This window comes from Sceloporus occidentalis, unplaced genomic scaffold (genome assembly GCF_023333645.1).
Source record: "Sceloporus occidentalis isolate IW3139 unplaced genomic scaffold, rSceOcc1.0.p SCAF_3, whole genome shotgun sequence".
NCBI lineage: Eukaryota > Metazoa > Chordata > Lepidosauria > Squamata > Phrynosomatidae > Sceloporus > Sceloporus occidentalis.
The window spans coordinates 142,204,713-142,230,334 of NW_028316983.1; the positions used below are offsets into that span (position 1 = coordinate 142,204,713).

The window sequence follows — 25,622 nt, forward strand, 5'->3', positions numbered from 1 at the left end:
CAGGCGTCAAAATAATTTTGACTCAAGATGCCCTTGATGGGTTCAGGAAGGCCCCCAAACATGGTGAGAATGCTTCCAAGTCCCCTAGAAGCTATTGTTTGTAGGAGTAAGTGTGGTAGGGGATGCGACACCAGTTAGTAAATTTAAAAAAAAAAAAAACATAGCAAAAAACATAGCAAGGAGAATGGGGTCTATAGATCTTAATAATCGTATGAAAGAGAGTATTTTAGACAATGCAGCTTATCAGGTCAGAAAGGAAACTGAGAAGTACTCCTGTTGAATATTTTCTTTGCTATGTCTCTCTGGTTTTATTTTCCTGTTCTGTCTCTTTTTGCTACTGAACAATATCTTTAAATAGTACTGGCATGACCAGAGTGGCTCACCTTAGGTCAGGATATGGTCCACCTCTGGAGTCTTGCCTCCTGCTGAAGACCTGCTCTAGAGCAGTGGTTCCCAGTCTGTGCTCCAAGGAGCTCTTAGGGCTCCGCATGCACTTCCCAGGTGCTCCGCAGCCACTCCGGGAAAATGAAATAAATAAAAATTGAATGAAATTAAAGAATAAGAAACAAAAAGTAACACTACTCCTAGTAAAGTACTTACATATACCTCTTAGGGGCTCCATGAAAGAAACTGATACTAAAAAGGGCTTCACAAGTCAAAAAGGTTGGGAACCACTGCTCTAGAAGACAGCTTTGCATCATTTTAACTAAAGTATTCGCACTACAGATTAAAGCCCCATGGGTGATGGCAGTTTTTATTTTTCCCCTTACACAAAAGCATTCATACGCTGGCTTTATTCATATCACAGTTTTGGTTCTGCATTATTAGAAGTGATTAAGAAATGCTTTCCAACACAAACCATTCCAGATATCATTATATCTCAAAACATCCATGTCATCATTTCAGAAAGTTGTCCAAAATGAATAAAAGGCAACTATCAAAATATTTAGATAAGGCCAGATAATAAATAGCACAGTTTGTTGTGTTCAGTATAGAGACAGTTTGTTACTCTCTTCTCCGGGATTGGGGGGGGGGAGTTAAATTATACCAGATTTTCACAGTACCAATGAAACAGCTTCACAGGTAACGTGTACATAACCAGCAAAGTTTCCAAAACGTCTGCTTGGAGAATGCATACAGAGCTAGATTAATTACACAGTGCTTCAGTTAACTCATTCAAGTACATTAATTTAAAGTAGCTCTTGATAGATGCTTGACTGGGAGAAGAAAATATACAGCAAAATACATGAACATAAAAATCAACATAATTTACAACCAATTTCAAAGAAAGTGGCAACATCTATTGATCTGAACAATCATTTATAACAATTAGGGATGCCACATGCTGGATTATAAAATTATATGCATCTACCATACGTTCCCACCTATCATCAGTTGTACAGAAGAAGTATTATTTGCTTGCTTGAGAGAACAGAGACAAAATAAGCATGAGAAATTCCAATGGAGGGAAACAGAAATTCCATCAAGCTGTGCACTTAAAAAAGCATTGTCTGGAATACAGACATTCTTAGCTGTGAGTTTCTGTTGTCTATTAAGTAATTGGCAAAGCTCGTGTATATTATTGTAGCACAGTAATATGGCATCCCTAGTCATTTCCAGTCAATCGTAATACCATTTGTCTACTGACAATATACAGTACTTTTATCCACGAGACAACTGTAATTAAATGCTACATGCAACTCAACACAATCTTGAACCAAAACAAAACAAGACAAAAATAATCTCAAAGACCGACTGGGAAAGCAGATGTTCATACTTGTCAAAATCAATCACTTAAAACACACATACAACATACACAAGCAAGCAAAAATATTGCACAAAATCCAATGCCTTTTACTGAAATCTTGTACTTTCCCTCTCATCCTAGCTACTCCCTTATTTTGATGTCAGGGATGAAAGGAAGGAGTGGGGGACTTTATAACCAGCCAACAGGGAACTTTTCATTTCCTTCTTTCATAGTCACTCTCAACTGACACACCCATGTTAATACTTCTAGATTCAAAATGAAAAAAGGTATGGGTGTCGTACTCACGTAATGTTGTCTAGGGCAGAAATTCGGGTAGAATGCATTATCTACACAACCTCCAGCCCAACAACATTATGATAGACCCCATCTGGCAGAATATTATAAAGGCCTTTTGTCCAAAGATACTTTCCAGTTTTTGGGGTGGGGAGAGATAGTCCAACATACATTTGTTGCTACAGATTTTCCCCCCCAAAATGAACAAACCCTGCTATCTGCAACTTAAAAACTTACCTGAAGAGGAATCGCTTATACAGTGGTAACCCTATCATAAAACAAGGTGGCAGGAAATGTATCCACAGTGTAGAAATAAAGCAATTTGATACCACTTTAACTGTCACGGCTCCACCTTGTGGAATCTTGGGATTTGTAGTTTGGTGAGGTATTCAGCCTGGTCTGTCAAAGCTCTCTTGTGCCTCACCAAACTACAAATCCCACTGTTCTGTAGGATAAACTCATAACAGTTAGAATGGTGTCAAACTGCTTTATTTCTGCAGTGCGCACACACCCAGGATCACTTCAACAATTGGTAATCGAGGCCATTGAAGTTGGCAGGGAGAGCCATCTGACCCATGGGTAGAGAGATTTTGTAGCACCTGAGGAAATAGACTGAAGTCTATGAAAGCTCATGCTGCCAATTTCTTTCTTTCAGTTAGTCTTAAAGGTGCTACAATATCTATGTATTCACCCGTGTGAACACAGCACAAGCCAGTAACTGTTCTGCACAGGCCCAGTTGCAGTGAATGATAGCAGTACAGCAGCATGACATCCTATTTGGCTGTGTCCTTGTGAGGTGGGGAGCTATTTGGATTTTTCATCACAGGCAGCAAACACCTGGGCTCAACCAGTCTAACCAGCCATAAGGCCATAATGTGGTGTCCTGCTTTCCTTGAAAGATGTAAGGCGTGTGTGTGTCAAAGCATATGGTAAACCATTTGGGAATTACAGTCATCCCTCTATATCAGCAGGATTCAAGTTATGGAACCCCCCTGCAGGTACCAAATAACGCAGGACCTCAAGTCCCATTAGCGTCAATGGATGCCAATGTGAAAATGGCCACAAAGGTATGGCTGTATTCATGCTCTGCACTGAGCTAAAAGGGCCATCCATGGATGCTCCAATCTGTGGATTGGTAGCCCAACAATGTGGAGCACCAACTGTATTATCTCAATCCCATCTTTTGATCCTTTTCAGCAGGTTGAGAGAACCTTACTGGGCTCTCTTGTCTTCCTTATATTGCAGTCTACCAATGGTAGCAGGTGGTTCTCAGGTCAGTGAGGTGTTGAAATCAGTTTAACTCAGATTTTAAATGGGTTCTTCAATGTGTTGGATCCTAGCACCCTTCCAAAAAAACAAAACAACAACAAAAAAACCAGGGTTAGCACCTTGGTCAGCTCCTTTAAACCATCCAAGCAGTGGAGTAAATTCACTGCCCCACTGACACAGGATGCACCAGCCACCACTGTGCTCTACCAAAAAACGGAGATGGCAGTGGTAATAATAATTGGGGAGAAATACATTTGAATAATTCCTTCTAATAACTGAATGACACTTCAAATTTAGTAGGTAAGCAGGAACCTGTTTTCTTTTTGCTAAATTACACACAATAATTGTTGATTACAGAGGCAGAAAATCCCATTTCACTCCCGTGGCTTCTACTTGGCAACTAGCTTGCTACTATTTTTCATTCTTTGCACAATGTACACTATCTAAAAGCTTATTGTTAACCCTAAATTTGCAGCTAACATAGGGTTTTTAAAAATAACATTTATTGCTTGATCTAATCTATCTTCTTTAGGCACCATCTGCCAGGAAGTTCTCCTGTGAAAACTCTTTCTATGGAGGGGGAGCCATTTTAACAGGGCTGGTGCAGGAGAATCTCCTAGTGGAGTGTACCCACTATCTAGTCTAACAATGGAAATTAAGATTTTCAAAGGTGCTCATCAGTGCAGGCTGTGCATTCAATCAATTGGAAAACTACTGTTGACATTTATTGGAACAGAGTTAGCCAGTACTGACAGCTTTTGATAACCCAACTTTAGCAATCAAAAAGCTGTAATGACACTCTTTGTCAGGGAACACTAAAAGTTTCAGTTTAAAAAAACACACACTTATTTCACTATTTCCAATAGGACACTATTCACAAACGTTAGGTTTTGCTTCAGAAATGGCATTTCTCTGCATAACATTTACAATATGTGCTCAACATAGCATCTAGCTCGCTTTCCATGCATAAATGTAAAGCGGAACACATAGGAGCTTCTGCTAGCTGAAAGAACTTTCCATTAATTCGGCAGAACAGCTTTCTCTGTTCTTGGGGTATATAAGTTGTCAAGAAAAGGCCTTGGTGGATGGATCTCCTTTTAGGCCTGAGATGCAATTAGAACATTTCAAGTTTGGAGATTTATGACAAAGTGATATAGGATTTCATTTACTACAGAGCTGAGGGAAAGCGTTATGACACCCCCTCCCAAAATGTACAGAAACATTTAATCTGCTCAAGGTACATGCAAAACAACAACAATACCTTAGGTCTAAACTTCTGTGCAATTAAATTGTTAGTAGTTCTAAATGGTTTTAAACAGTCTCAACCAGGTAGGCTAAGCCTCTATGAAATAATTCAATATGTTTAGAAGAAAGGAATCTGTTGAACCAAAATATGTCTAATTTACCAAGATTCCTGAGATTATTATTATTTAAACCTGAAGTCTGTGGTCACCAAGTTATAAATGATTTTAGAAGGCTCTAACAACACTGACAGCGAGAGGTACAAAAGCCAATACTGAATAGCGATATGAACAACAGCAGTCATCAAAACGCTACTGATATGGACTATGGGGAGTCTTTACTATAAAACATACAAAAAAGAGTAGTTGCTGGTTAAACATTTGATTAATTGCTACTCTGGTGCTTTTAGCAAGGTAAATGTCCTTTTCATTAGTAAGAGAGCTGGCAATTAAACAGGGCAAACATATAAGGCACAAGTATTAACGACCGCAAAATAATTTTTTGTCTAACGTGTCATCAGTGATAAAAAGTATGTGGCTTGTATCTGGCAAACTGACAAGTTCAAATAGATGACAGTGAAGATGCATTTTAAAAATTTATCACAAGACTAAACATTACTGTATTGCTGTAGGAATCATATTAACATGGGATTTGATATTATAAGGACACCCTAAGCATATTCACTAACCATGTGAGCTATGGAAAAGCTAAACATCTTTTAGCTTTTTCCTCATCCCACTTCTGATACCCTTTCTTTGGTGTGCTCACAAAACCACCCATGCAGGATTTCAATGCTGTTATTTATTAGAAAAAATCCTTCATGGTTGCAATATGACACTTCCATGTGCATACAGTTCTTCTTGTCATACAATGGAATGGGAAATCCCTGTGTGTATGAGGCTTTGAAAAATGCATCATGCCTGCACCTGTTTACAGGAATATGAATGCAGGTTTGCTGAGCTATTACTCCCTTTATCCAAGCATTATGGATCACTCGAACAAAAAATAGTCCCAGATTTATCCAGGAGTTTGTTTTATAGCCTATATTGGAAAGCTAATAAGATGGGATACAATCTTCTTTGAGTGTTTTGGGACCTGCCACAGTTTCACAGGCTCCCAATGCTGGGCTTGAGGGCCACCTAATCAAAGGTCAACCTGATCAACCAGAGACAATGTGTTTTCTTAAAGTGGACCTGGTGCCAGGGAACTTTCAATCAGTTTTGCTAGAGAAGCAGAAAAGAATTTCCCTGGCACACTGGCTGATATCAAGGCTTTGGGCTTCTTCCTACACTCCTCTCCAGCTTAGCGTAGTTTTTTGGCTAGTGTGTGTCCAAACGGCATAGCACACGAGAGGTGTCACAGTGCTGCTCCAGGGTCCTTATGGAGCCTTGGCAGCAGTGGAAAAAGGAGCTGCTTTTCACAGCTCCTTTTTTCCAGCACATTGTTGCTGCACAGTTTGGTTGGCGCAACCACGATCCGAGGCAGAAAGGGGCGGCCTGTCTGCCGCTTTCTCCCAATCTGTATAGGCCATATAATTTCATAGTGTCAGAGGACAAAACTAGACAAGGGGTGTGAGAGAATAGCACAAGGCAACAAAGATCTTACATCTGAGCAGATAGGTCTCTCAGTGAAACAATGAGACCTGCTTCAGGCTTGAACTGATATTTATATAGCACCTCAAAGACTCCTAGCCTCTTTATAAATATGTGGGAACCATACCAAAAGGCTCCCCACATTTGATTCACTGACATATTTGATGGGGCATCCCGACAATATATGCATCAAGGGTTCCTAAGACAGACTTATCAGAAGAAAATTTTCAAAAGTTGTCATTCATGGGTATTATGCAACTTGTAATAAGGTAGTTGTAAGTTAATGGGTGGTATACAGCTATACTGAATATATCTCTTTAAATGCAATGTTTAAGCCCTTAAGGTTTCTTGTTTTTCTTTGCTTATGACTAGAGATAAATTTTCAGTCTTAACATTGAGAGATCAGTGTGTCTGCTTTTTTTAGTTGCAGGTATCATTCTGCTTTTAAAAAGAAAGCTTTAGAATTTGGTCAAGTGGCACATCTAACCATGATCCAATTATTTAACACCAAAGTTAATAAGAAAGGTTAGTAGGCATGAAACTCAATATGGCAGATCAGTTTTAAGACAAAAATATTTCAGCAATGGAGATTCCACGCCAATAAAAACTGTTCTGCTCATACATTTTTACTTTCAAGAAAACTGAAGATGCAAAATGCTGACAGTTGTAAACTTCATATTATATTTCACCACACTAAATAGGTTAAAATGCACAGTACCAATATTCAGGGGTCTGGAAGACAGGGCCAGGAGGTGGCTTGGAAAAAAATAAAAATAAAACTACTTATTTCAGGACAAATTCAGACAACCCATTAAGAATTCAACAATGGGGTGATAAACTGATCACAAAAGTTTTTTCTTATTGCTGGCTATGTGAAAATGGTTATTACCAAGGAAGACAACACATGGCAGAGGCTCCCATCTGACCAGGCTCACATGGGAGAACTGAAATCACTACATAAATCATGGTCACATGAGTGACCATCAGTAGTGAGAAGAGTTTGTTTTGGAAACAAATGGCATTTTCCTATGTTCGAACATTTCACTACTGTGAAATAATGGCATCTCTTTCCCACATATCTGCAATTTATCCTCTAGGATATTTATTCCTATAATTTTAAGGCAATCAGATCATGGATTCACAAAGGATTTATGAGTTCCAGAAAAACACCACTGCCTTTATTCACTGTATGATAAAACGCAGTGCTTATGTCTGAAGATATGGTTCCTTAGGCACAAGGGGAAGGAAAAGAGTAAAAATTATCAAGTGCCACATACCAGCTGTAGCTTAAACATTTAGTACCTTGATTCTTGAATGTATTAATGGAATTTAGCAAGCTGTGTTACACCAAAGCAGATTATTTAGCTTGGAACTGTCTACATGGACTGGCCATGCCTCACTAGATGTTCAAGCCGGCATCTCTTCTAGGTTTGGAGACACCAGGGATTGAATCTGAAATTTCCTGAATGTATTCTAAAGGCTGAGTTACAGCCCCATGTTATGGACTTAATATAGCAAAGAAATGTAAAATGAGATACATTCAAAATAAATAGATAAAATGCACACATGAGAGAAGCCACAACTAAAGAATTAATAAAACTGAAGATTTGTCATTTCCTTTTGTGATCTTTTGGTTTGCGTTGTGATATGGAATCCTGAGTTGTCTTCCTTCAGCTTTTGAAAGAAGTGCAATTTCTTCCCTACAAACAAATAAAAAAAAAATCTTATGCTTTATTTCCACTGTTACTGGAAAAACTATCCTCTGAAATGTTTAAACCATGGCTGAAGACAGAAGTCATTTTACATAATGACACCACTTCATGAAGAAGCCCACCCTCCTCCAGGATTTCACTTCCTGTTTTAGGTTCTCTCTCCCATGGAACTAGCGTGGATGGATTCTGGCTCAAGTTTGATGAAATCTCATCTTCTGAGGTATTGCTTAGTGTTTTGTTCCATTTAGTCTTCTTTCCTTGAAAAGCTGCTGGAGAATACAACTCCACAGTCTTTTGAGATGAAGCTGGAGATTCTGTGTGTGGTTTAAGGATGTCCCCATCATCAACACCAGAGGGACAGATGAGGCTTTCTTTACAGAGGAGAGAGGGAGATTCCCTGTGGCTACCAGAAGAAACACATTTCCTTGGTGATGGAGGAAGCTGCTTTGCACTAAGGATGCCATCTTCTTGCCCAAAATTCCAGTCAGCGGAGTCAGAAGTCCGACTGCTACAAAGCAGAGCAATATTGCTCTCACTTGGCGTGTTAGATTTATTCTGAAATAAGAAAGAATGTTTATCCCACATTGCACTGCAATCTCTGGAACATATATTTTTACTGTGGAATCATGCAGAATATAAATATTGAGCAAAGCATAAATGAAAACAGTTTGGAGCAGGGACTTGCCATGATTAATTCTGCTGTTCATGAGATAAATGGCTGCATAACAATCCCTGGGTCACAGACTCCTTATAGAATTCTAACTTTGATTCTCCCTTCTCCATCTCAGATTAAAGAGTTAAATCTAAGGTCTATTCAGAATAAAAAAGAAGATACTGTATATACTCATAAATGTAGAAATTCTAGTCGCAAAATTGATCCAAAAAATCTAAGTCGACTTATCCATGGGTCAATGTAAGTATTGTATTTTAATTCCTGTTTAAAGAGGAACCATCCCCTGGTGAAAGGCAAGAGTATAATCCGTCCTGGAAACACTGACCACTTTCTATTCTCTCATCCATCCAGCCTTTAGTGTAAACACAAACAGTTATGTCTACTGGAATTTTGTAAGTTCTTTTGCATTGTTTTCCTTTGCCTCATGACCCTAGGTTTTATCCCCGACTTATTCATGGGTTGTTTCAAAATCTGTAATTTTGGCCCCAAAACCTGCCCTCAGCTTATACATGAAGTTGACTTGTAGTTGAGTATATACGGTATGCCAAATCAGTGTTTATCAATAGGTTTTACAGCCAAAATACACTTTTCCTCTGTTTTAAAATTCATGAACACGTTTTAATCATGGCAAACACTACTCCAGTGCTTCTCAAGCTAATGTGGCAGACAGGAAATTTCTTTCCAATGTGCTAAGGAGCAGTACTCTATCTGTGCCATACATATTACTGTCATATTAACTTACTTTCCTGGAAACATACCAGGAACTGGTCATCAGTGGCTCATGAAGCAGGCCAACCACTTTGAGTAGCACTGCATTACACTGACAACTTTCCATACCCAGATAGATCCAGTAGAAGTTTTTACTGTTGGAAATGATGAAGGTAACATTAGGTAAGTCCAGCTTTGTTGTTCCTCTCACCACCACACAGAACTAATCCTACACTCCACCCTAGTTTACATTTTCAGGCTTAAAGGCAATTACAGGAGGGAAGTGTCGAGAACACCTTTCTACAACTCCATTAATCTATTACCAGGGGACCTACTGATGTTCTGAAAAATATTTTTCAGGCAATTACTGCATGGACTTAATGCATATTGTGTGCCCCGTCCATTTTTATTATATTGTTGGGATTTTGCTGTTATATTATGCATATTACTATACTGTACTGTTTTTGTTGATTTTTTTTTAGTTGGCTTAAGTGGTGTGAAAAAACACAAAAGGATAAAATGTACCATATATACTCATGTATAAGTTGACCTCATGGATAAGTTTTGGGGCCACAATTTTGATATAAACCATGGATTAATCTAGGGTAAAACTTTTACCATAGATTAATTAACTTTAAGGTTTTCCCAGGATAGACTAAGCTCTTGTGTTTCACCATTCTGCTCAGAGAAGGTGATGGTTCCTTTTTTTCAATAAGAGTTAAAATACAGTACTTACATAGACCTGTGGATAAGTCAACCCATTTGGGGGGGGGGTATTTTTTACTCAGGGTTTTAGATTTATATTTGAGTATATACAGTAAACTATTAAGTAGCAGCCACAGAGAGGTGCAAAATCAACCAGCAAGCAATGATAAGCAAACCTACAGGGAATTAAGGAATTTATTCCTCTGAATTCCCACCACTGAATGTGTCTTTTCCTGCTCATGTACTTGGAGTTGATTGTTTCCATAAGCTTTACAGTACAATCCTAGAATAATTTCTGTGTAGTGACAGACTTTACCTGGGCTTGAAGGTAAATGTTTTTGTTCCAGTATCAAACAGTTTATGCACCTGAAAGCATTATGGTGTTTTGACTTGTTCTGGATGGGGTGGTGGTGGGTGGTGGTGGTGGTTAGTCTCTCTGTAAAAGATCAAAGCTCCCATTTGGGGACATTCTTGGATCCAGCTGCTACAGGATATACAAATGTCTGTGATGCCTCTTTATACCCTTAGGGTGATATATCAAATACAACCATATTTTACCAGAATTAGCCTTGCTACAACTATCCACTATGACATCCTCCTGATTAGACATAGTGGTTTGAGTGTTGGGCTAGGACTTCAGGAGACCAGAGTTCCAATCACCACTCAACCACAGAAACCCACAGAATGATCTTGGCAAGTCACAGTTTCTCAGCCTAAAAGAAAGGCAATAGCAAACCTACTTAAAATAAATCATGCCAAGAAACCCTAGAATAGAGTCACCATGGCACAGGCAACTTGAAGGAACATGTCGACAACAAAATCTATTGGTGAATTGTTTTTTGTGCCTTCAAGTTGTTTCCAACGTAGGGCAATCCTAAGGCCATAAGGCCTATTATGGAGTTTTCTTGTCAAGATTTGTTCAAAGACGGTTTGTTATTGCCTTCCCCTCAGATATAAAGCATGTGACTTGCCTAAGGTCACCCAGGAGGTTTTCATGGCCATGCAGCGGTTTGACCCCTGTTCTCCAGAGTCATAGTCCAATGCTCAGACCACTATACCACACTGCCTCTCTTGGTGAATTATTGTGTGTAAGGCTGTATATAATGTATACAATGCTGCCTTTGATATCTTTTTCTCTCTGTTGTTACCAGTTTGCTTGGGGGTCTGGGCTAACTATTGTTTACCTTAAAAGACCTAAACCCCTCAGGGACAGGTAACTTGAGGATACTTTCTTCTCACATACACCTACCTCAACCTTTGTATTACCTTTTAGGCACTTCTCTCTTCAAATAAAGGTTTGTGTGCAACTGCTAGACTTTTCCATGGTGACTCCCGTTGTGAATGCTCTCCCATGGAGCATGTGCTTCTTCAGTATTTTTTGCTCCAGGAGCAATTTTAATTTTTAGTACTTTGAACTTCTTTGCCCAAATACTTTGCCCAAATATTATTTCTTTTATTTGGGTTTCATGCTTTTGCCAGTTTTCTGTTTTAGATTTCATGTTTGGATTTTACTTTTTAAAATCTTTTAAAATGTTTATTGTACACTACCCAGAGAATAACAGTTATCAGGCAGTACAAAACCATTGTACGAAAACAGACAGGTACAGGCAGACAAATAGCTTTCTTCTATTATATTTCAGTGAGCAATCACATTCTCCTTGATTAAATAAAAACTGTGGACCTCAAGTCCAGGATTTAAATTACACAGAACCAGGAAAAACCGCAGCACTTTGGCTTTGTTTAGGACTCACCAGTTACTTTTTGTGAGAAAGGAAATCCTCTTTACCAAAATGTACTTCTAACCACAACTCACTGTCATGACAGTTTTAAGCTTAACTAGTAAGTTCCAAAATACATTCAGTTTTGATAGATGGCCCAGATTGTCAGACCTAAAATCTTAGATACTGTACATCTTCACTAGCACTCAGATGCCAAGTTTCATAGATAAATTACCCTCTAGTCTGAGTAACCATGAAGAGAAATCACTGCTGTTTACTCTTTTTCAATATTACTTTAATATCCTTTAATATTCTTCTCATATGAAAGGTATTCCACAGGTCTCTGCATTTTTATGGCTCTTTTCATTATGCTGTGTTCTGTTCTACAGCTGGCTCCAGAACAAACACTAGCTGCCTTTCCATATTAGCAAGAATATCTGGTAATCACAGTAGCATTAAAATTCACCTAGGACCAGAAAACGTTTTTCGTCCACACACCAAAGAGCATGTTGCTACCCAAGGGCATGCTGTTATGTGTAACACAGCCTTCCAAGCTGCTGCCCTCCAGAGAGGATGGACTACAATACCAGTGACTCCAAGTGTGCTATCTGAGGATGGTGGATGTTGAAGCCCAACTCATCTGGTGGATACCAGCTTGGGGAAGCCTACTGTAAATAAAAGAATCAAAATCACAGAGGTGGAAGAGACCAAAGGGGTCATTTAATGCAAACAGCTACCACATAGGAATACACAAATAAAGCACCCTGAAATATGTCCATCCAACTTCTTTTTAAAGATCGTCAAATACAAGGAAGTTTTACACTTGAAGTGTTAAGTGTGAACTGGGGTGTGGAAACTAACCTTTGTCTTGTAATCAATATCATCCATTGATCGAAAGAAGTCCAGGCTCTTTGCTCCTGAGAGCTTCCCTTGATCAGAACTGTGTGTACTCAAAGTATCCAAAATCTCTCCCAGCAAGTCCATTTCTTCAGGGGGAACAGATGTCTTGGCCAAGTCCCCAGAGTCATCACTATCATACAAATAATAAGATGTTTCCTCACTGTCTTCCGAAGATAATCTAAAGAAAAACAGAAAGTCATTTCTTCATTGTCATACCTTGTGACAACAATTAATTTGATAATTTATGAAGCTTTTACAAAATAATTATTATGAAGCTAATTATAATATCTTCTCACACTGGTCTTGAACCTTTATATTCATCCTCAAAATGTTTTAGCATAACATTGTAAAACTTCAACGTCTAGCATATATAGATTAAATCAATGTCTTTCTGACATTTATTTAAATGGCATGTGTGCTCACATTTATATAAACATTAACACATATGAAATTATTCTGGATCTTACTAGGAAATTGAGTGACTTCATATTGTGCTTTTTGTCCACATTAGTGAGATGTAGCATATTTTAAATTTTTATTATCTTGCAAAGAAGAGAGAAGAATGCCCTTTCTTGTCTTTCACTTAGGATGGAAAGCTAGGAAATGGCCAAGGGCAGAAACAAAAAAATGTACACCTTTAATGCATTGTGACAGTGCCTTTTGTGTGTAAAAATCTCACTTTGGAAAAGTGTAGACTCAGGAGGAGGTTTTTTTAAACCTGGTGTTCATAAATACAGTGGGGGTGTTAAATTGCTGAAATCTGTTTTATACTGAGCTTTCACCAAGATTTTCTTATGGACAGTCTTTCAGACCTCAAGTATTTTTATAGAAAAGGGCATGATAGTTCCCTTCACAAGAAGGTTTTAGAACAGTGTTTAGCTTCTCATAGCTGAAGCTCACTTTTTCTGGAGGCACATTTCACTGTTACAGATGAAAAATTAGCTTTTAGCAACTATTCCTCTATTTCTTCCTGGGTTGCTGCTCTGACCTTGTAACTGGCAAGAGGAAAACCTCAAGTGGTGTCTTGTACATGGGCATGATATGCATCCTACTTTAAGGGTGGCTAGCTCTGCCACACCTCCATATTGATAGAAAATAGCCAGCGTCTACTACCACACAACACAGCAACAGAATTAACCCCTCAGCAAAGTCAGTTCTGAAGGGGACTGATACAGAACAGGAAACTGTGCACAGATGCAGTGGGAAATCTCTTCTCTGGGTGGAGGCTTTGCAGCACTCTCTCAAGAACAATTTATTTGGGGCACATTAGCAGCTCTTTCATGATGTAGGAAGGTATCCTGGCACATATCTGGCATCCCTGATTGATGGTCTGCTTGAGAGTCTTCTTCCTATGATTTAGGCTTTCCCATATTTATTAATTTTCCTGGTAAATCTCACCTTAGTACTTGTATACAGCTTTTAATTCTGTTTCTTTCCCAAATAAAGATATTACTTAAAGGCCTTCCATCCAATATGCTCTTCTGACTGCTGCTTAATAATGTCTACATTAGGAAGTTTTGCCAAACCCACATTTAATAATTCAAAATGGATAATATTCAAAATTTACTGGGATGGTTCTGAAGTCCCCCCTCAAAGAAAATAGAACAGATTCATTGAACGTATATTCCTTTCTGAGCTGAATGCAGCTTTGATCACACTGAGCATCAACTTACTTGCTTCCTCTCTCCATTTCATCATCAGCATCCTCATCCAAAGTAGAATCAAGATTATGCATGTTGGGATGAAGATGTCCAAACCGTGTCTGCAAAAAGAACATTGTTCTTTAGGGTTTCTTGGCAAGTTTTCCTGTAGCCTGCCAAGGAATCCAGAGGTCTAGTGATTCCAGTAAAAGCATCCACAGAATTTGTTGTAGTCATATGTGAAGCATGCAAATAAATTCACAATTTATCCAAAGAGTTTAAGACCAGATGGAGACTCTGTATAGATTGATTTATATGACAACTGTTCACTCCCCATAAGAAGCAGTGGACAAAGCACAGCTGGTCTCTGGCTTGGGCTGAAGTTGCAAGTCAACTTGCATGGATGAATTTTGGGTGCCCCTATTTAGCTATATACAAGTCAGCTTTCTAAATCTATTATTCAAAATTACTTACATGAAATAAACCCCAAATTTTGCTGGTCAATGACCGAATAAACTTTATTACAGATCTATTACAGAACCCCAAATTTAAAATGTATCAAAATATAGTAATGGTGCCCTAAAACACAACAGACATTTCTGAATTAGTACATGGAAAACACAAAGAACAAAACCATAAGAAATCACCTCAAAAAAATTAAGACAGTTGTATATTAAGATCTTGTAAATGTTACCTCCCCATTACTAAAACAAAAAACAAACAAAAGCTTCTTCATACAGCATGCAAGGTGAGGGGTAAAAACTAAGTGGACATCTCTTAATGAAGGAAGCTGTAAAATGAGTGCCACCATGCAAAATCCTTACTTAGTGTGATGAAAAAGAAATGAAGACATTGAGTTAAGAAGCATCATAAATTGAAAAGGCACAGGGGAGGAATAATGGGGAGGAACATATTTCTGAGGATGAATACATTCCTAAACTTATTCATTTATTTACTTCTTGTTAACTGGTGTCAAGTAGACTTTGATTTATGGTGAGCCTGTAAGTGAGAGACCTCCAATCATCTTGTTATCAACAGACCTGCTCAGCTCTTGCAAGCTCAGGGCCATGGTTTCATTTATAAATCAAATCACCTGTAATGTGATCTTCCTCTTTTCTTACTGCCTTCCACCTTACAGAGCATCACTGTCTTTTCTAACATGCCTTCTCATGTTATGTCTAAAGTACAGCAGCATCAGCTTAGTCATCTTGAGTTCTAGGGAGAGTTCAGGCTTGATTTGTTCTAGGACCCATTTTGACAGAATGACTGATTGCATTTTTATGCCATCTTTCTCCTAGTGAAGGACCCAAGGCAGTTCACAAAAAATAAATAAAACAAATTTGGCTAAAAACACAGTAATAAAATTATGAAAATTAAATATCACTATTTTAAAAAAGCATACACCGAGCAGTATAAAACCATTAAAAAGCATACAAAAATTAAAATTAGAGTATGCCGCCCCCTCACACCCACATAAGAAGGCTTGCTGCAAACAGTTGTTAAAAGCTTGCTTAAACAAGCCTTCTGGCCAAAGTAAAGCTAGCCACTCATGTCAGAGAATTCCACAGGATAGAAGCAACCACTGAGAAAGCTCTTTCCCATGTTCTCATCAAGCAGACCTATTACGGTGGTGAGACCAAGAGAACTTACTTAATGAAAAAAATTCTATCCTGTTTCCCATTACAAAAATACCCAGGTTGGCATATACTGTAGCATAATTTGAATGACTTATTTTAATCCTTAATTCTATATTCCCATGTTTACCTGACATAAAGATGTAATGGCAACATCTTTTAAAGAAAAAACAATGTGCATTCCTCTTGTAAAAATGGAAGGCTATAATAAAATAAGAAAGGAAAAGCACCTTTGGGCAACAAAAACCAAACACTCCTATGAAAGTTAGCAGAATCCCTCTAGAACTGGAGACAGCTGCGCAGAGGTGGGGGGCATTTTTCATTCCCACACCTCTCCCAAGGGCCACAACAACATCTGATGTGGTCATAGGTCACACTGCATCACTTTTGTTTTAGTTTTTGATCAACTTATGGCTGATTGTGGGGAAACTGCTTTTATAGCTTTATGGGAGACTCGGAGGGTTACAGCAGCTGAACTGTGTTTGCAGCGTATTAAAGCCACATGGGAAGAGGCTGGGTAAAATAACATTTGAGAGAAGCTGGGGCTCTTTCAGGCTTGTCTTGCACTTCAAGGTCTTAAAATGCCCTGCTGCCTGCCACGCCAAAAGCAACTCATGGCTGAACGAGGTGAGGTGAGCAAGAATATATTTCTGATGGATCTCTGGAATGGGGAAATAACCAGAACAGTGGACACAATCTTTCCTAAGCATCCCTTCTCACCAAGTGGAGCTAAACCTGCCCCTTAGTTCTCTACATTGCTGGCAACAATGAAAGAATTGACTGGAAACTAGGGCAACACTGGCAGAAAACTCAGAGTAAGTCTGACTAGAAACAGGCTCAAACCTATCTGAAGTCCTATGATGGGGCAATAAGGGTTACAACAAAATATTTTTCATCTAACACCATTGCATGTTCAAAGAACCATTCAATGGAACTGTTTTGAGGGGTCAAGGATTTGTTACACACTGACCCAAAAGAGAATTTAAACCATTCAACAGCCTGCTGTGAAGAATTTGCTTACTGCACCACAGATAAAATCAGTCTGATTCACTCTGACTAGTGTGCCAGAGCTGATACAAGTCCAGTGTTTATGGGCAATTTTCAATTTGTGCAGCCTGAAGATTGGACAGGATCCTTGGAGAGGCAAGAATTCCCACATGTGTACTAGACCATTTCCTTTTCTGGATTATTTAACAGGACAGAGGGGAATTGGCGGAATGGGTAAGGGAAGTGATTAAAGCCTCTTTACAACAAGGATTCCAACTCACCTGAAGAAGGCTGTTATAAGACTTCTTTTTTAAAAAAAACCTTCCCTGGAGCTTACTATAGTGGATAACTGAGGGCCAGTCTCCAACATCCAATTCTTGAGCAAGGTAATGGAGTGGGTGGTGGCTTTGCAATTCAGGAGGTTCCTGGATGAGACAGATTATCTAGATCCATTTTAGTCTGCTTTCAGACAGAGACAGGCAGCTTTGGTCAACCTTCGTGGTTGACCTTGGTGGATAATCTATACAGGAAATTCGGTAAGAGCTCTATCATGTTTTTCCACCCAATTCCAAGGAATCTATTTCTGTGCTAAATCGGTGCCTGGAACTGCAATGGCCTAAATGTAAATAAACTGAAGCTTAATTCAGACAAGAGAGAGGCTCTCCTGGTCAGTTGAAAGATAGAGCTGGGAATAGGGATTCAGACTGTGTTACACTCTCCTTGAAAACACAAGTTTGAAGTTTGTGTGTGGGGGGGTTACTCCTGGATTCAGCTGAAGCCTGAAGGCCCAGGTTTCAGCAGTGACCAGGAGTGATTTTGCATAGTTAAAGCTAGTGTGCCAAACTAGCCATGGTAACACATGCCTTGACTACATCCCACTTGCACTCTGTGTGGGGCTACCTTTCAAAAGTGTTCAGAAACTTCAGTTGGTCCAAAGAGTTGTAACCAGGTTGTTAACTGGGACTGGCTGCAACTCTCATTGCAATGGCTCCACTGGCTGCTAGTCTGTTTCCAGGTACAATTCAAAGTGCTGGTGATGACCTATAAAGTCTTATATGGCTTGTGACCAGCCTATTTGAAAGACTGTATCTCCCTTTATGACCCCATTACAGCTTTAAGATAACCTGGAGAGACCTTTCTCTTTTTCTCACCACCCTCGCAGGCTCATTTGATCGAACAAGGGAGCAGGCCTTCTCGGCGGCTGCTCCCACTTTGGAACCTCCTCCCTAAGAGCCCAGGATGGCCCCCTCCTTGGAACTGAAAACAAACTTTTGGAAGTTGAATGAAGTGGTTTATAATGATGACTATGCTATTTTATGTTTTATGGCATAAAATATTTTATAATCTTTTAATGCCTTTTAATGTTTGATGTTTTAACCTAATAAGCTGTTTAGTTACTTTTTAGACAACTTCATATTTATACTTTTTATCAAATTTTCTGTATAGTTATTAAGCTGCATTATTTTAGATATGTTTTTAGCCACCCTGAGTCCCATTGTTAGGAGGAAGCTGAGTTATAAATGAACAATAATAATGCTAATAATCTGAAAGGAAAATAAAACTATCAATAGTAGAAGGACTGTGCAGGCTCATTCCACTTATGTTCTCCCTTACAGGCTTTAAAAATGTTGACATTTAAAGTTCTACAGGGATCTACATAAGGAACAATCCTTGCATAAAATTAGTGGAGAAATGTCAGTGCTTCCAAACTTTTGAAAGGTTTAACAGTATCATCAGTTATTTAAAGCCATTTCAATAAGAAAACCATTTTGCCATGTTTTGCCTTGCCCATTCTCAAAACAGTCCTACAGAAAACATATTGCTGTTCTAGTTTTAAGTAACTGAGGACAACTAAGCCCCTTCCCTCAAAGGACCAAGAGTTTATCTACACAGCCAGTTCAAATGGTCAGCCTTCATGGTTTCTCATCCCAAAGCAATAAAATATCAAATTCATTAATAATAGACTGAAAAGAGGGAACTTGCCTCATGGGGATGGGGGGAGAGAAAGGGCCAGATGATGTTCTTGCGTGCATACAGAGAAAAGTCCATGAAGTGCTGGGCTAATAACCTAACTGATCTCAATATAAAACCTGGAAAAGCTGCTTGTCAGTTTCATCAGCCTGGTTAAAATTTGGAAAAGTGTTACACAGCTGAGAAGGGGGAGCAAATTTGATAAGGGGTTTCCCTATACTTTGCTTTGAACTACTGCCAGTCCATTTCTGCTCCAGCAGGAGTCTTGCTCGCAAGCTGAGCACTTTATTGTTTCAGCCAAATTTCTGAGTGTTTCCACTTCTATGTCCATATTCAACCAGAGAGAGGGAGTGGGAGAGAGACTAAGGTCAATCACGCAAACACAGACAGTGTTACTCTACTGGTCCCTTTGCTGATGTTCTTCAGCCAGGCATTGGACACTAATGACACCTCATGCAGAGCTGTATAAAAGCAAACTTCCAGCAAACTGTGAAGTCCTTGAGCCAGTCTACAGGGAAGAGCTCAATGAATAGTGCCCATCCAACTAAGTAAATCTTAGGCAGAATCCCTTTCTATACACCCTGGGAGTACTCCTTCTAGCCCTGGGGCTGTAAAAAAAAAGGTATGGGTGATGTCAAGATAGAACTACTGCCCACAGAGGTGTATACAATGGTACTGTATTTATTCATATTATCAAGTTATTACTTACATTCCCACTTTTTCTCCAATGAAATCAAGGCACTGTATTGTCAAGGCACAATGCAGTCAATGCACTCTACTAGTCCTTACTCTGTCCTCATATCTACCATGTCAGGAAGATGAAGTTGAGAGAAAGTGATTGGCTCAAGGTCGCCCAGTAAGTTTCATGGCTTATTGGGGGTTAGAACTTGAATCTTCTAAGTCTTAGCCCAACACTCCAGCCACTACATCATATTGATTGTCATGACACTGATACACTCTCATACACTGACAAGCAGTTGACACCAATGCCTCTTAAGTTATCTGAAGTGGAGGACTGGCAGTACCAAGGACTGGGCCCATATTTGTGCCCATTGGCTCCAATTTTTTCTTGCTTTTCTAGAAAATTGCTGCAGACCAGCAGCCAATGTCTCACTGACTACTATTGCTCCATGGACCACCACTCCAAGCAGCACCATATGCAACCCAAGTTCTTTTTAAAAAAATGTTACCACTGCCATGGAAGATTTGAATCATAATTGATACTTATGTGCTCGGCATTTAATCTGGAAATGTAACAGTTTGGTAATTCAATTAATTCCAAAGATTAAAAAATAGGAAAAGGAGGACAAGATTCAAACAATGTTACTGCATTACCCTTGTAATAAGTTAGTATGTTGCTTTCAGTTTAGCTTCCCTCCTTTGCCTCCTCACATTATCCTCAAATAAAGCCTGTGAAGGTCAGGTTGATTGAGAGTGACTGGCCGAAAGTGAGGATCTTTCAACATGCTAACCACTTCACCACACTGGGTCTTACTGTAAAAACTTTGGTTCAGGTGGTCAGGGACCTTTTTTGAGATTAGTCAGATAAACTCAAGGATATCAAAGATCTGTTGCTCCCAAGGTTTGGGAGCAGTCCATCCAAGCCTCAAAACCAGCTTTCTGGAAGTTTTCCACTTTCTTCTAGATACCTAATGTTAGCAGTCAAATGACAATGAGCCGACTTTAATCCAATCTTGGAAGAAAGGCGGGACAATCAATCTATTCTGACATTTCCTTCACAACTGAGGCCAGTTTTACAAAAAGAAAAAGTCATCCAAAAGGAGCAATAACTTATATTTTTATACGACTTTATAATGATAAGCACTCCGTAAGCTGTTTACAAAGTGTTGGTCAATTGCCTCCAGCAAACTGGCTACTCATTTTACAGGCCTACAAAAGTGCCCCAATACTTGTATTAAAAATAGACATTTCAAGGAAAGAATTGAAAGCACATGGTAAAACTGAGGAACTTTTCAACAATAAAGAAGTGATAATAAAATCAAGAGAATTGTTTTAGCAAAGTACATTGAGATTTCCATTGATGTGGGTAGTGGGGGCAGTGATCTGTGTGGCTCATCATACAAGAGACAGTATGCAATATGTTTTTGAGGAAGATCATCGGCAGCAGAACTTTTCTAAAGGGATTACTTTCTTACAAGGAAGAAATGCCACTCTAAAGAAAAAGAAACTCTTAATAAATTCCAAAAGAAGAGCAGTAAATCTTTTTCAAAGCTCTACTAGATGAACCAACACAGAACTGTATCATAATAATAGTAATGATGGTGAGGTACAGACCGCCCAGAAGAGGCGCCTCCTCGGCGCCAATCTCTGCTGCACATCGCCGCCGCAGCATACAAATTGTGCAGCACAGCTGCACAGCAGAAAAGGAGCTCAAAAAAGCAGCTCCTTTTTGCTGTGCTGCAAAGCACCAAAGATGGTGCATATACGTCGCAGCTGCATAGCTCTGTATGGAAGCTGCGCAGGTGCGACGTAATGGTTACACGCGCTGTGTGTAAAGAGAGGGCTGTCTGGAGAGGGCTGTTATAATAATAATGATATTAATAATGATAATACTGATATTATGAAGCAGTATACAAATGAAGCTGTTATTGCTAAAAACTGTCAAAGTCATTTAGGATAACCTTCTTTCACTAATGTTCCCTGTCTGCATTTATTTAAACTTTTAATTTCTGTCTTTTATGCATTTTCAAATGTGCTCATTCTCTGCCATTTTTGGAAAAATGGAGGAAAAGGAAACAGAGGTTTTTTTTTTCCTGATCAGTATTCTAATAATAACCAGACTTCTATTTTCTAAAACGAAGAAAAATGCAGCATTTGTTTAAAGCACTAGGTAATTTTACAAAAATCGTATACTTCTATCCATTTATGAAATCTATGGGGTATTGGTTTTGGGTTTTTTCTTCTTTCTTTCTATTGGAAAAATAGTTTTGTTTATTCAATTTAATAATAACAGGTTTTCTCCATTCTTATGACATCTTCAAAACTATTTTAATATTATGTTGGCACAGCAAAGGCAAGCTGCTCCACAATTGTGGAACTCTGTTTCCAGAAAGCTTGAGCCTAATTTTTGGAAGACATGTAAACCTTTTCTCTTATGCACTGACATTCAACTGCAAGGATTTGCTTTAATTTATTTGAGAGTTTTTATTGAGAGTTAACCTTTTTTCTTTTCAACATTACCTGTACTGAATCCCTAGGAAGGTATATGACAGAATTGGAAATGACTAGAGATTTGTTTTAAAAGAGAGAGAGGAGAAGAAAATGGAAGGAGTGATACCACTTCTATGACTAAATTTACATACAGGTTTGCACTAGAGTTTCCTGTGGTATATATCGATCAAGTATACATAGCAAAGGAAAGGAAACCAGGAGTGCTACATATGACAAAGAACGCCATCGTTACATTTGTTTTCAGGCATGTACCTCGTAGAATTATTGACTATTGGGAAAGGGCACAACTGCAGAAACCACTAGGTGCTGCTGGTGATACCCTTTAATAACATCCTGTTTATGCTAGTACTTTGCTGATACATCCAAATGGAATAAATAGCCATGCTCCTTTTGAACTGTAGAGAAATAAATCTGTAAAAATGATTAGGTCGAACTGAAATTAATTGATGACTGACTTACTTGATATATATATATATATAATGTATTTCCTGTGCTTTTCTTCCCAAGTCTAACTTCAGTAGCTTCTCTGCTGGGGTTTACACTTTAATACTAGTGGACAGTACCATTTTAGTTCCAGAAATGTTTGGATGATACTGATCCTTTCTAGCCTGGGTTTGAGACAGGATGCCTTCATTTGAGGTTGGCACTTAATGTTTGGGGCAGTGGAGTGTGACCTTACTGGTTCTCTTGAATTGCTGATCAACTTTTAACAACTGACTATGTATTATTCTGGATGATCTGTCTGGGGTAGGAAATAAATGCATAGTTAAATACAGGTTGAGTCTTCCATATCCAGAATTCTGAAACCCAAGATAATCCAAAATCCAAAATTGTCCACATGAGTGGCTGAGGTAGTGACACTTTTACTGTCTGATGGTTCAGTGTATACAAATTTTGTTTCATGAACAAAATTATTAAAAACATTTTGTATTAAATTAGCTTTAGGCTTTGTGTATAAGGTCTATACAAAACATTTGAGTCCCATCTCCCAGATATTTTATTATGCATATGCAAATATTCCAAAATCTCCAAAAAATAAAATAAAAATAAAGCCAAAATCTAAAACATGTCTGGTCCAAAGCATTAAGGAAATAAGGGAAATTCACCCGCTTGTGCCTTATTCCTGACTGGGGGGAAGTCCATTAAGATGTTTCTAGGACACCACTTCTTAACCACAGTTGTGGGAACCGTGCTTTAAAGTTCCATCTTACCCCTCATTTTTATCAGATCTCCATGAAATTGCACATAAATAAATGTCCGGGTTGATAAGTAATGAAAATGCAAACAATCAATTCTGCCTGTTTTCCCCACTACTACCTAATCAGTAGGACAGGGGAGCTAGTGTGATGCATTAGTTTAAGTGTTAGACTGAGGATCAGTATTCAAGAAATTTGCTAGGCGTTCTTAGGCAAGCCATTCACTCTCATCCTGTGTAAAAAGAAAGCCATGTATGGCACCTTGAACTCACTGAAGAAAAGGGGTTAATGAATCTACTTAATATATACTAAAATAAACAAAAAAACAATTAATCATTGGGCAGGTGTTTAGAATCAGCACTAAATAAGCTTAAGCTTAAGACAGAAGTGTTGTATGTGAAATCAAAGGCTTTCACGGTCAGAAACCACAGGTTTTTTTTTGTGGGTTTTCGGGCTATGTGGCTGTGTTCTGGAAAAGTTTGTTCCTGATATTTTGCCAGCATCTGTGGCTGGCATCTTCAGAACATGGCCACATAGCCTGAAAACACCACAAAAAACTATAGAAGTGTTATAGATTGGGAAAACTGCTATCTGCTTATTCTGGATAGGTTACATCCCCCATCCAAAGTCAGACACACAGTTTCAATGTACTTCAAGAGCTGGAGCCCTTTATGTAAGTACATGCGGTATCAATTCTTAGGACTACTTATTACTACCCTATGCTGGTTCAGCAATCCTATCTAGAAAATGCTGGCCATATGACACAAACCTTGGCTACATCCATATTAGGCTCTTCAGTTGCCTGTAAAGATGATTTGTAAAAGTGCAGCTTGTACGGTATATGGGGACTAGAAGACCTACAAGAGTGAGGGCTCCAGATTATATTTGTTATGGTATCAGTTACACTGGATGTCTATTCATTTCCAAGATCAATTTAAGGTAATGTTTTTGGCTTTTAAACCCTAAATGGTTTGGGACCACACATTATCTGAAGTATTATTTATGACTGCATGGGCTTACCCAAACATAAAGACCAGCACCACAGGCCCATCTCTCTCCTGATGTTAGGCTCCAGGTAATTGGGAGAGAGATTTCTCAATAGTCCTTCAGAATTCTCTCTCCTAGGGAGAAATGTTTTGCTATTTTTAAAAAGTAAAATACTTAACATACATTTTTACTATTTTACATTTGGTGGAGTTGTGTAGTACTAGTAAAAACATTAGCTGCCGCTATTTACATTTCTTTAAAAAAAATAACATTGTGGTTGAAAAAGTGAAACTATACATGTATTTCATAATAATAATAATAATAATAATATGTTTTATTTATAGACCGCTATTCCGCGATGATCATAGCGGTGTACAGTAAAATCGTTAATACAATAAAAATACAGTTAAAGGAGGGAGAAGTCTCATCCTTCAGGCAGTCCAAGATGTTGCTGGCTCTGCCTGATGGCTCCCTCTGAGGCCGAGATGACAGTTGAGGAGGGAGGGGCCTCTTCCTTCAGGCAGTCCTTGATGTTGCTGGGTCTGCCTGATGACTCCCTCTGAGGCCGTGATGACAGTTGAGGAGGGAGGGGCCTCTTCCTTCAGGCAGTCCAAGATGTTGCTGGTCTGCCTGATGGCTCCCTCTGAGGCCGAGATGACAGTTGAGGAGGGAGGGGCCTCTTCCTTCAGGCAGTCCAAGATGTTGCTGGTCTGCCTGATGGCTCCCTCTGAGGCCGAGATGACAGTTGAGGAGGGAGGGGCCTCTTCCTTCAGGCAGTCCCTGATGTTGCTGGGTCTGCCTGATGGCTCCCTCTGAGGCCGAGATGACAGTTGAGGAGGGAGGGGCCTCTTCCTTCAGGCAGTCCAAGATGTTGCTGGTCTGCCTGATGGCTCCCTCTGAGGCCGAGATGACAGTTGAGGAGGGAGGGGCCTCTTCCTTCAGGCAGTCCCTGATGTTGCTGGGTCTGCCTGATGACTCCCTCTGAGGCCGAGATGACAGTTGAGGAGGGAGGGGCCTCTTCCTTCAGGCAGTCCAAGATGTTGCTGGTCTGCCTGATGGCTCCCTCTGAGGCCGAGATGACAGTTGAGGAGGGAGGGGCCTCTTCCTTCAGGCAGTCCCTGATGTTGCTGGGTCTGCCTGATGGCTCCCTCTGAGGCCAAGATGACAGTTGAGGAGGGAGGGGCCTCTTCCTTCAGGCAGTCCCTGATGTTGCTGGGTCTGCCTGATGGCTCCCTCTGAGGCCGAGATGACAGTTGAGGAGGGAGGGGCCTCTTCCTTCAGGCAGTCCAAGATGTTGCTGGTCTGCCTGATGGCTCCCTCTGAGGCCGAGATGACAGTTGAGGAGGGAGGGGCCTCTTCCTTCAGGCAGTCCCTGATGTTGCTGGTCTGCCTGATGACTCCCTCTGAGGCCGAGATGACAGTTGAGGAGGGAGGGGCCTCTTCCTTCAGGCAGTC

The 25,622-nt window shown here is 39.5% G+C and overlaps 1 protein-coding gene across 3 annotated transcripts in view; it reads right to left on the reverse strand.

Moving 5' to 3' along the window:
- Positions 1–738: 738 nt before the first annotated feature.
- DENND1B (DENN domain containing 1B) overlaps positions 739–25,622 on the reverse strand; it is a 216,040-nt gene continuing 191,156 nt past the window's right edge. For all 3 annotated transcript variants that reach the window (XM_089516491.1, XM_089516490.1, XM_089516492.1), the window contains 3 exons: positions 14,234–14,322; positions 12,522–12,738; positions 739–8,411 (listed from right to left, as the gene is read on the reverse strand). In XM_089516491.1, coding sequence (XP_089372617.1) covers positions 7,869–8,411; positions 12,522–12,738; positions 14,234–14,322 — 849 coding nt within the window. In that variant the 3' untranslated portion in view covers positions 739–7,868. The remainder of the gene's footprint in view (positions 8,412–12,521; positions 12,739–14,233; positions 14,323–25,622) is intronic.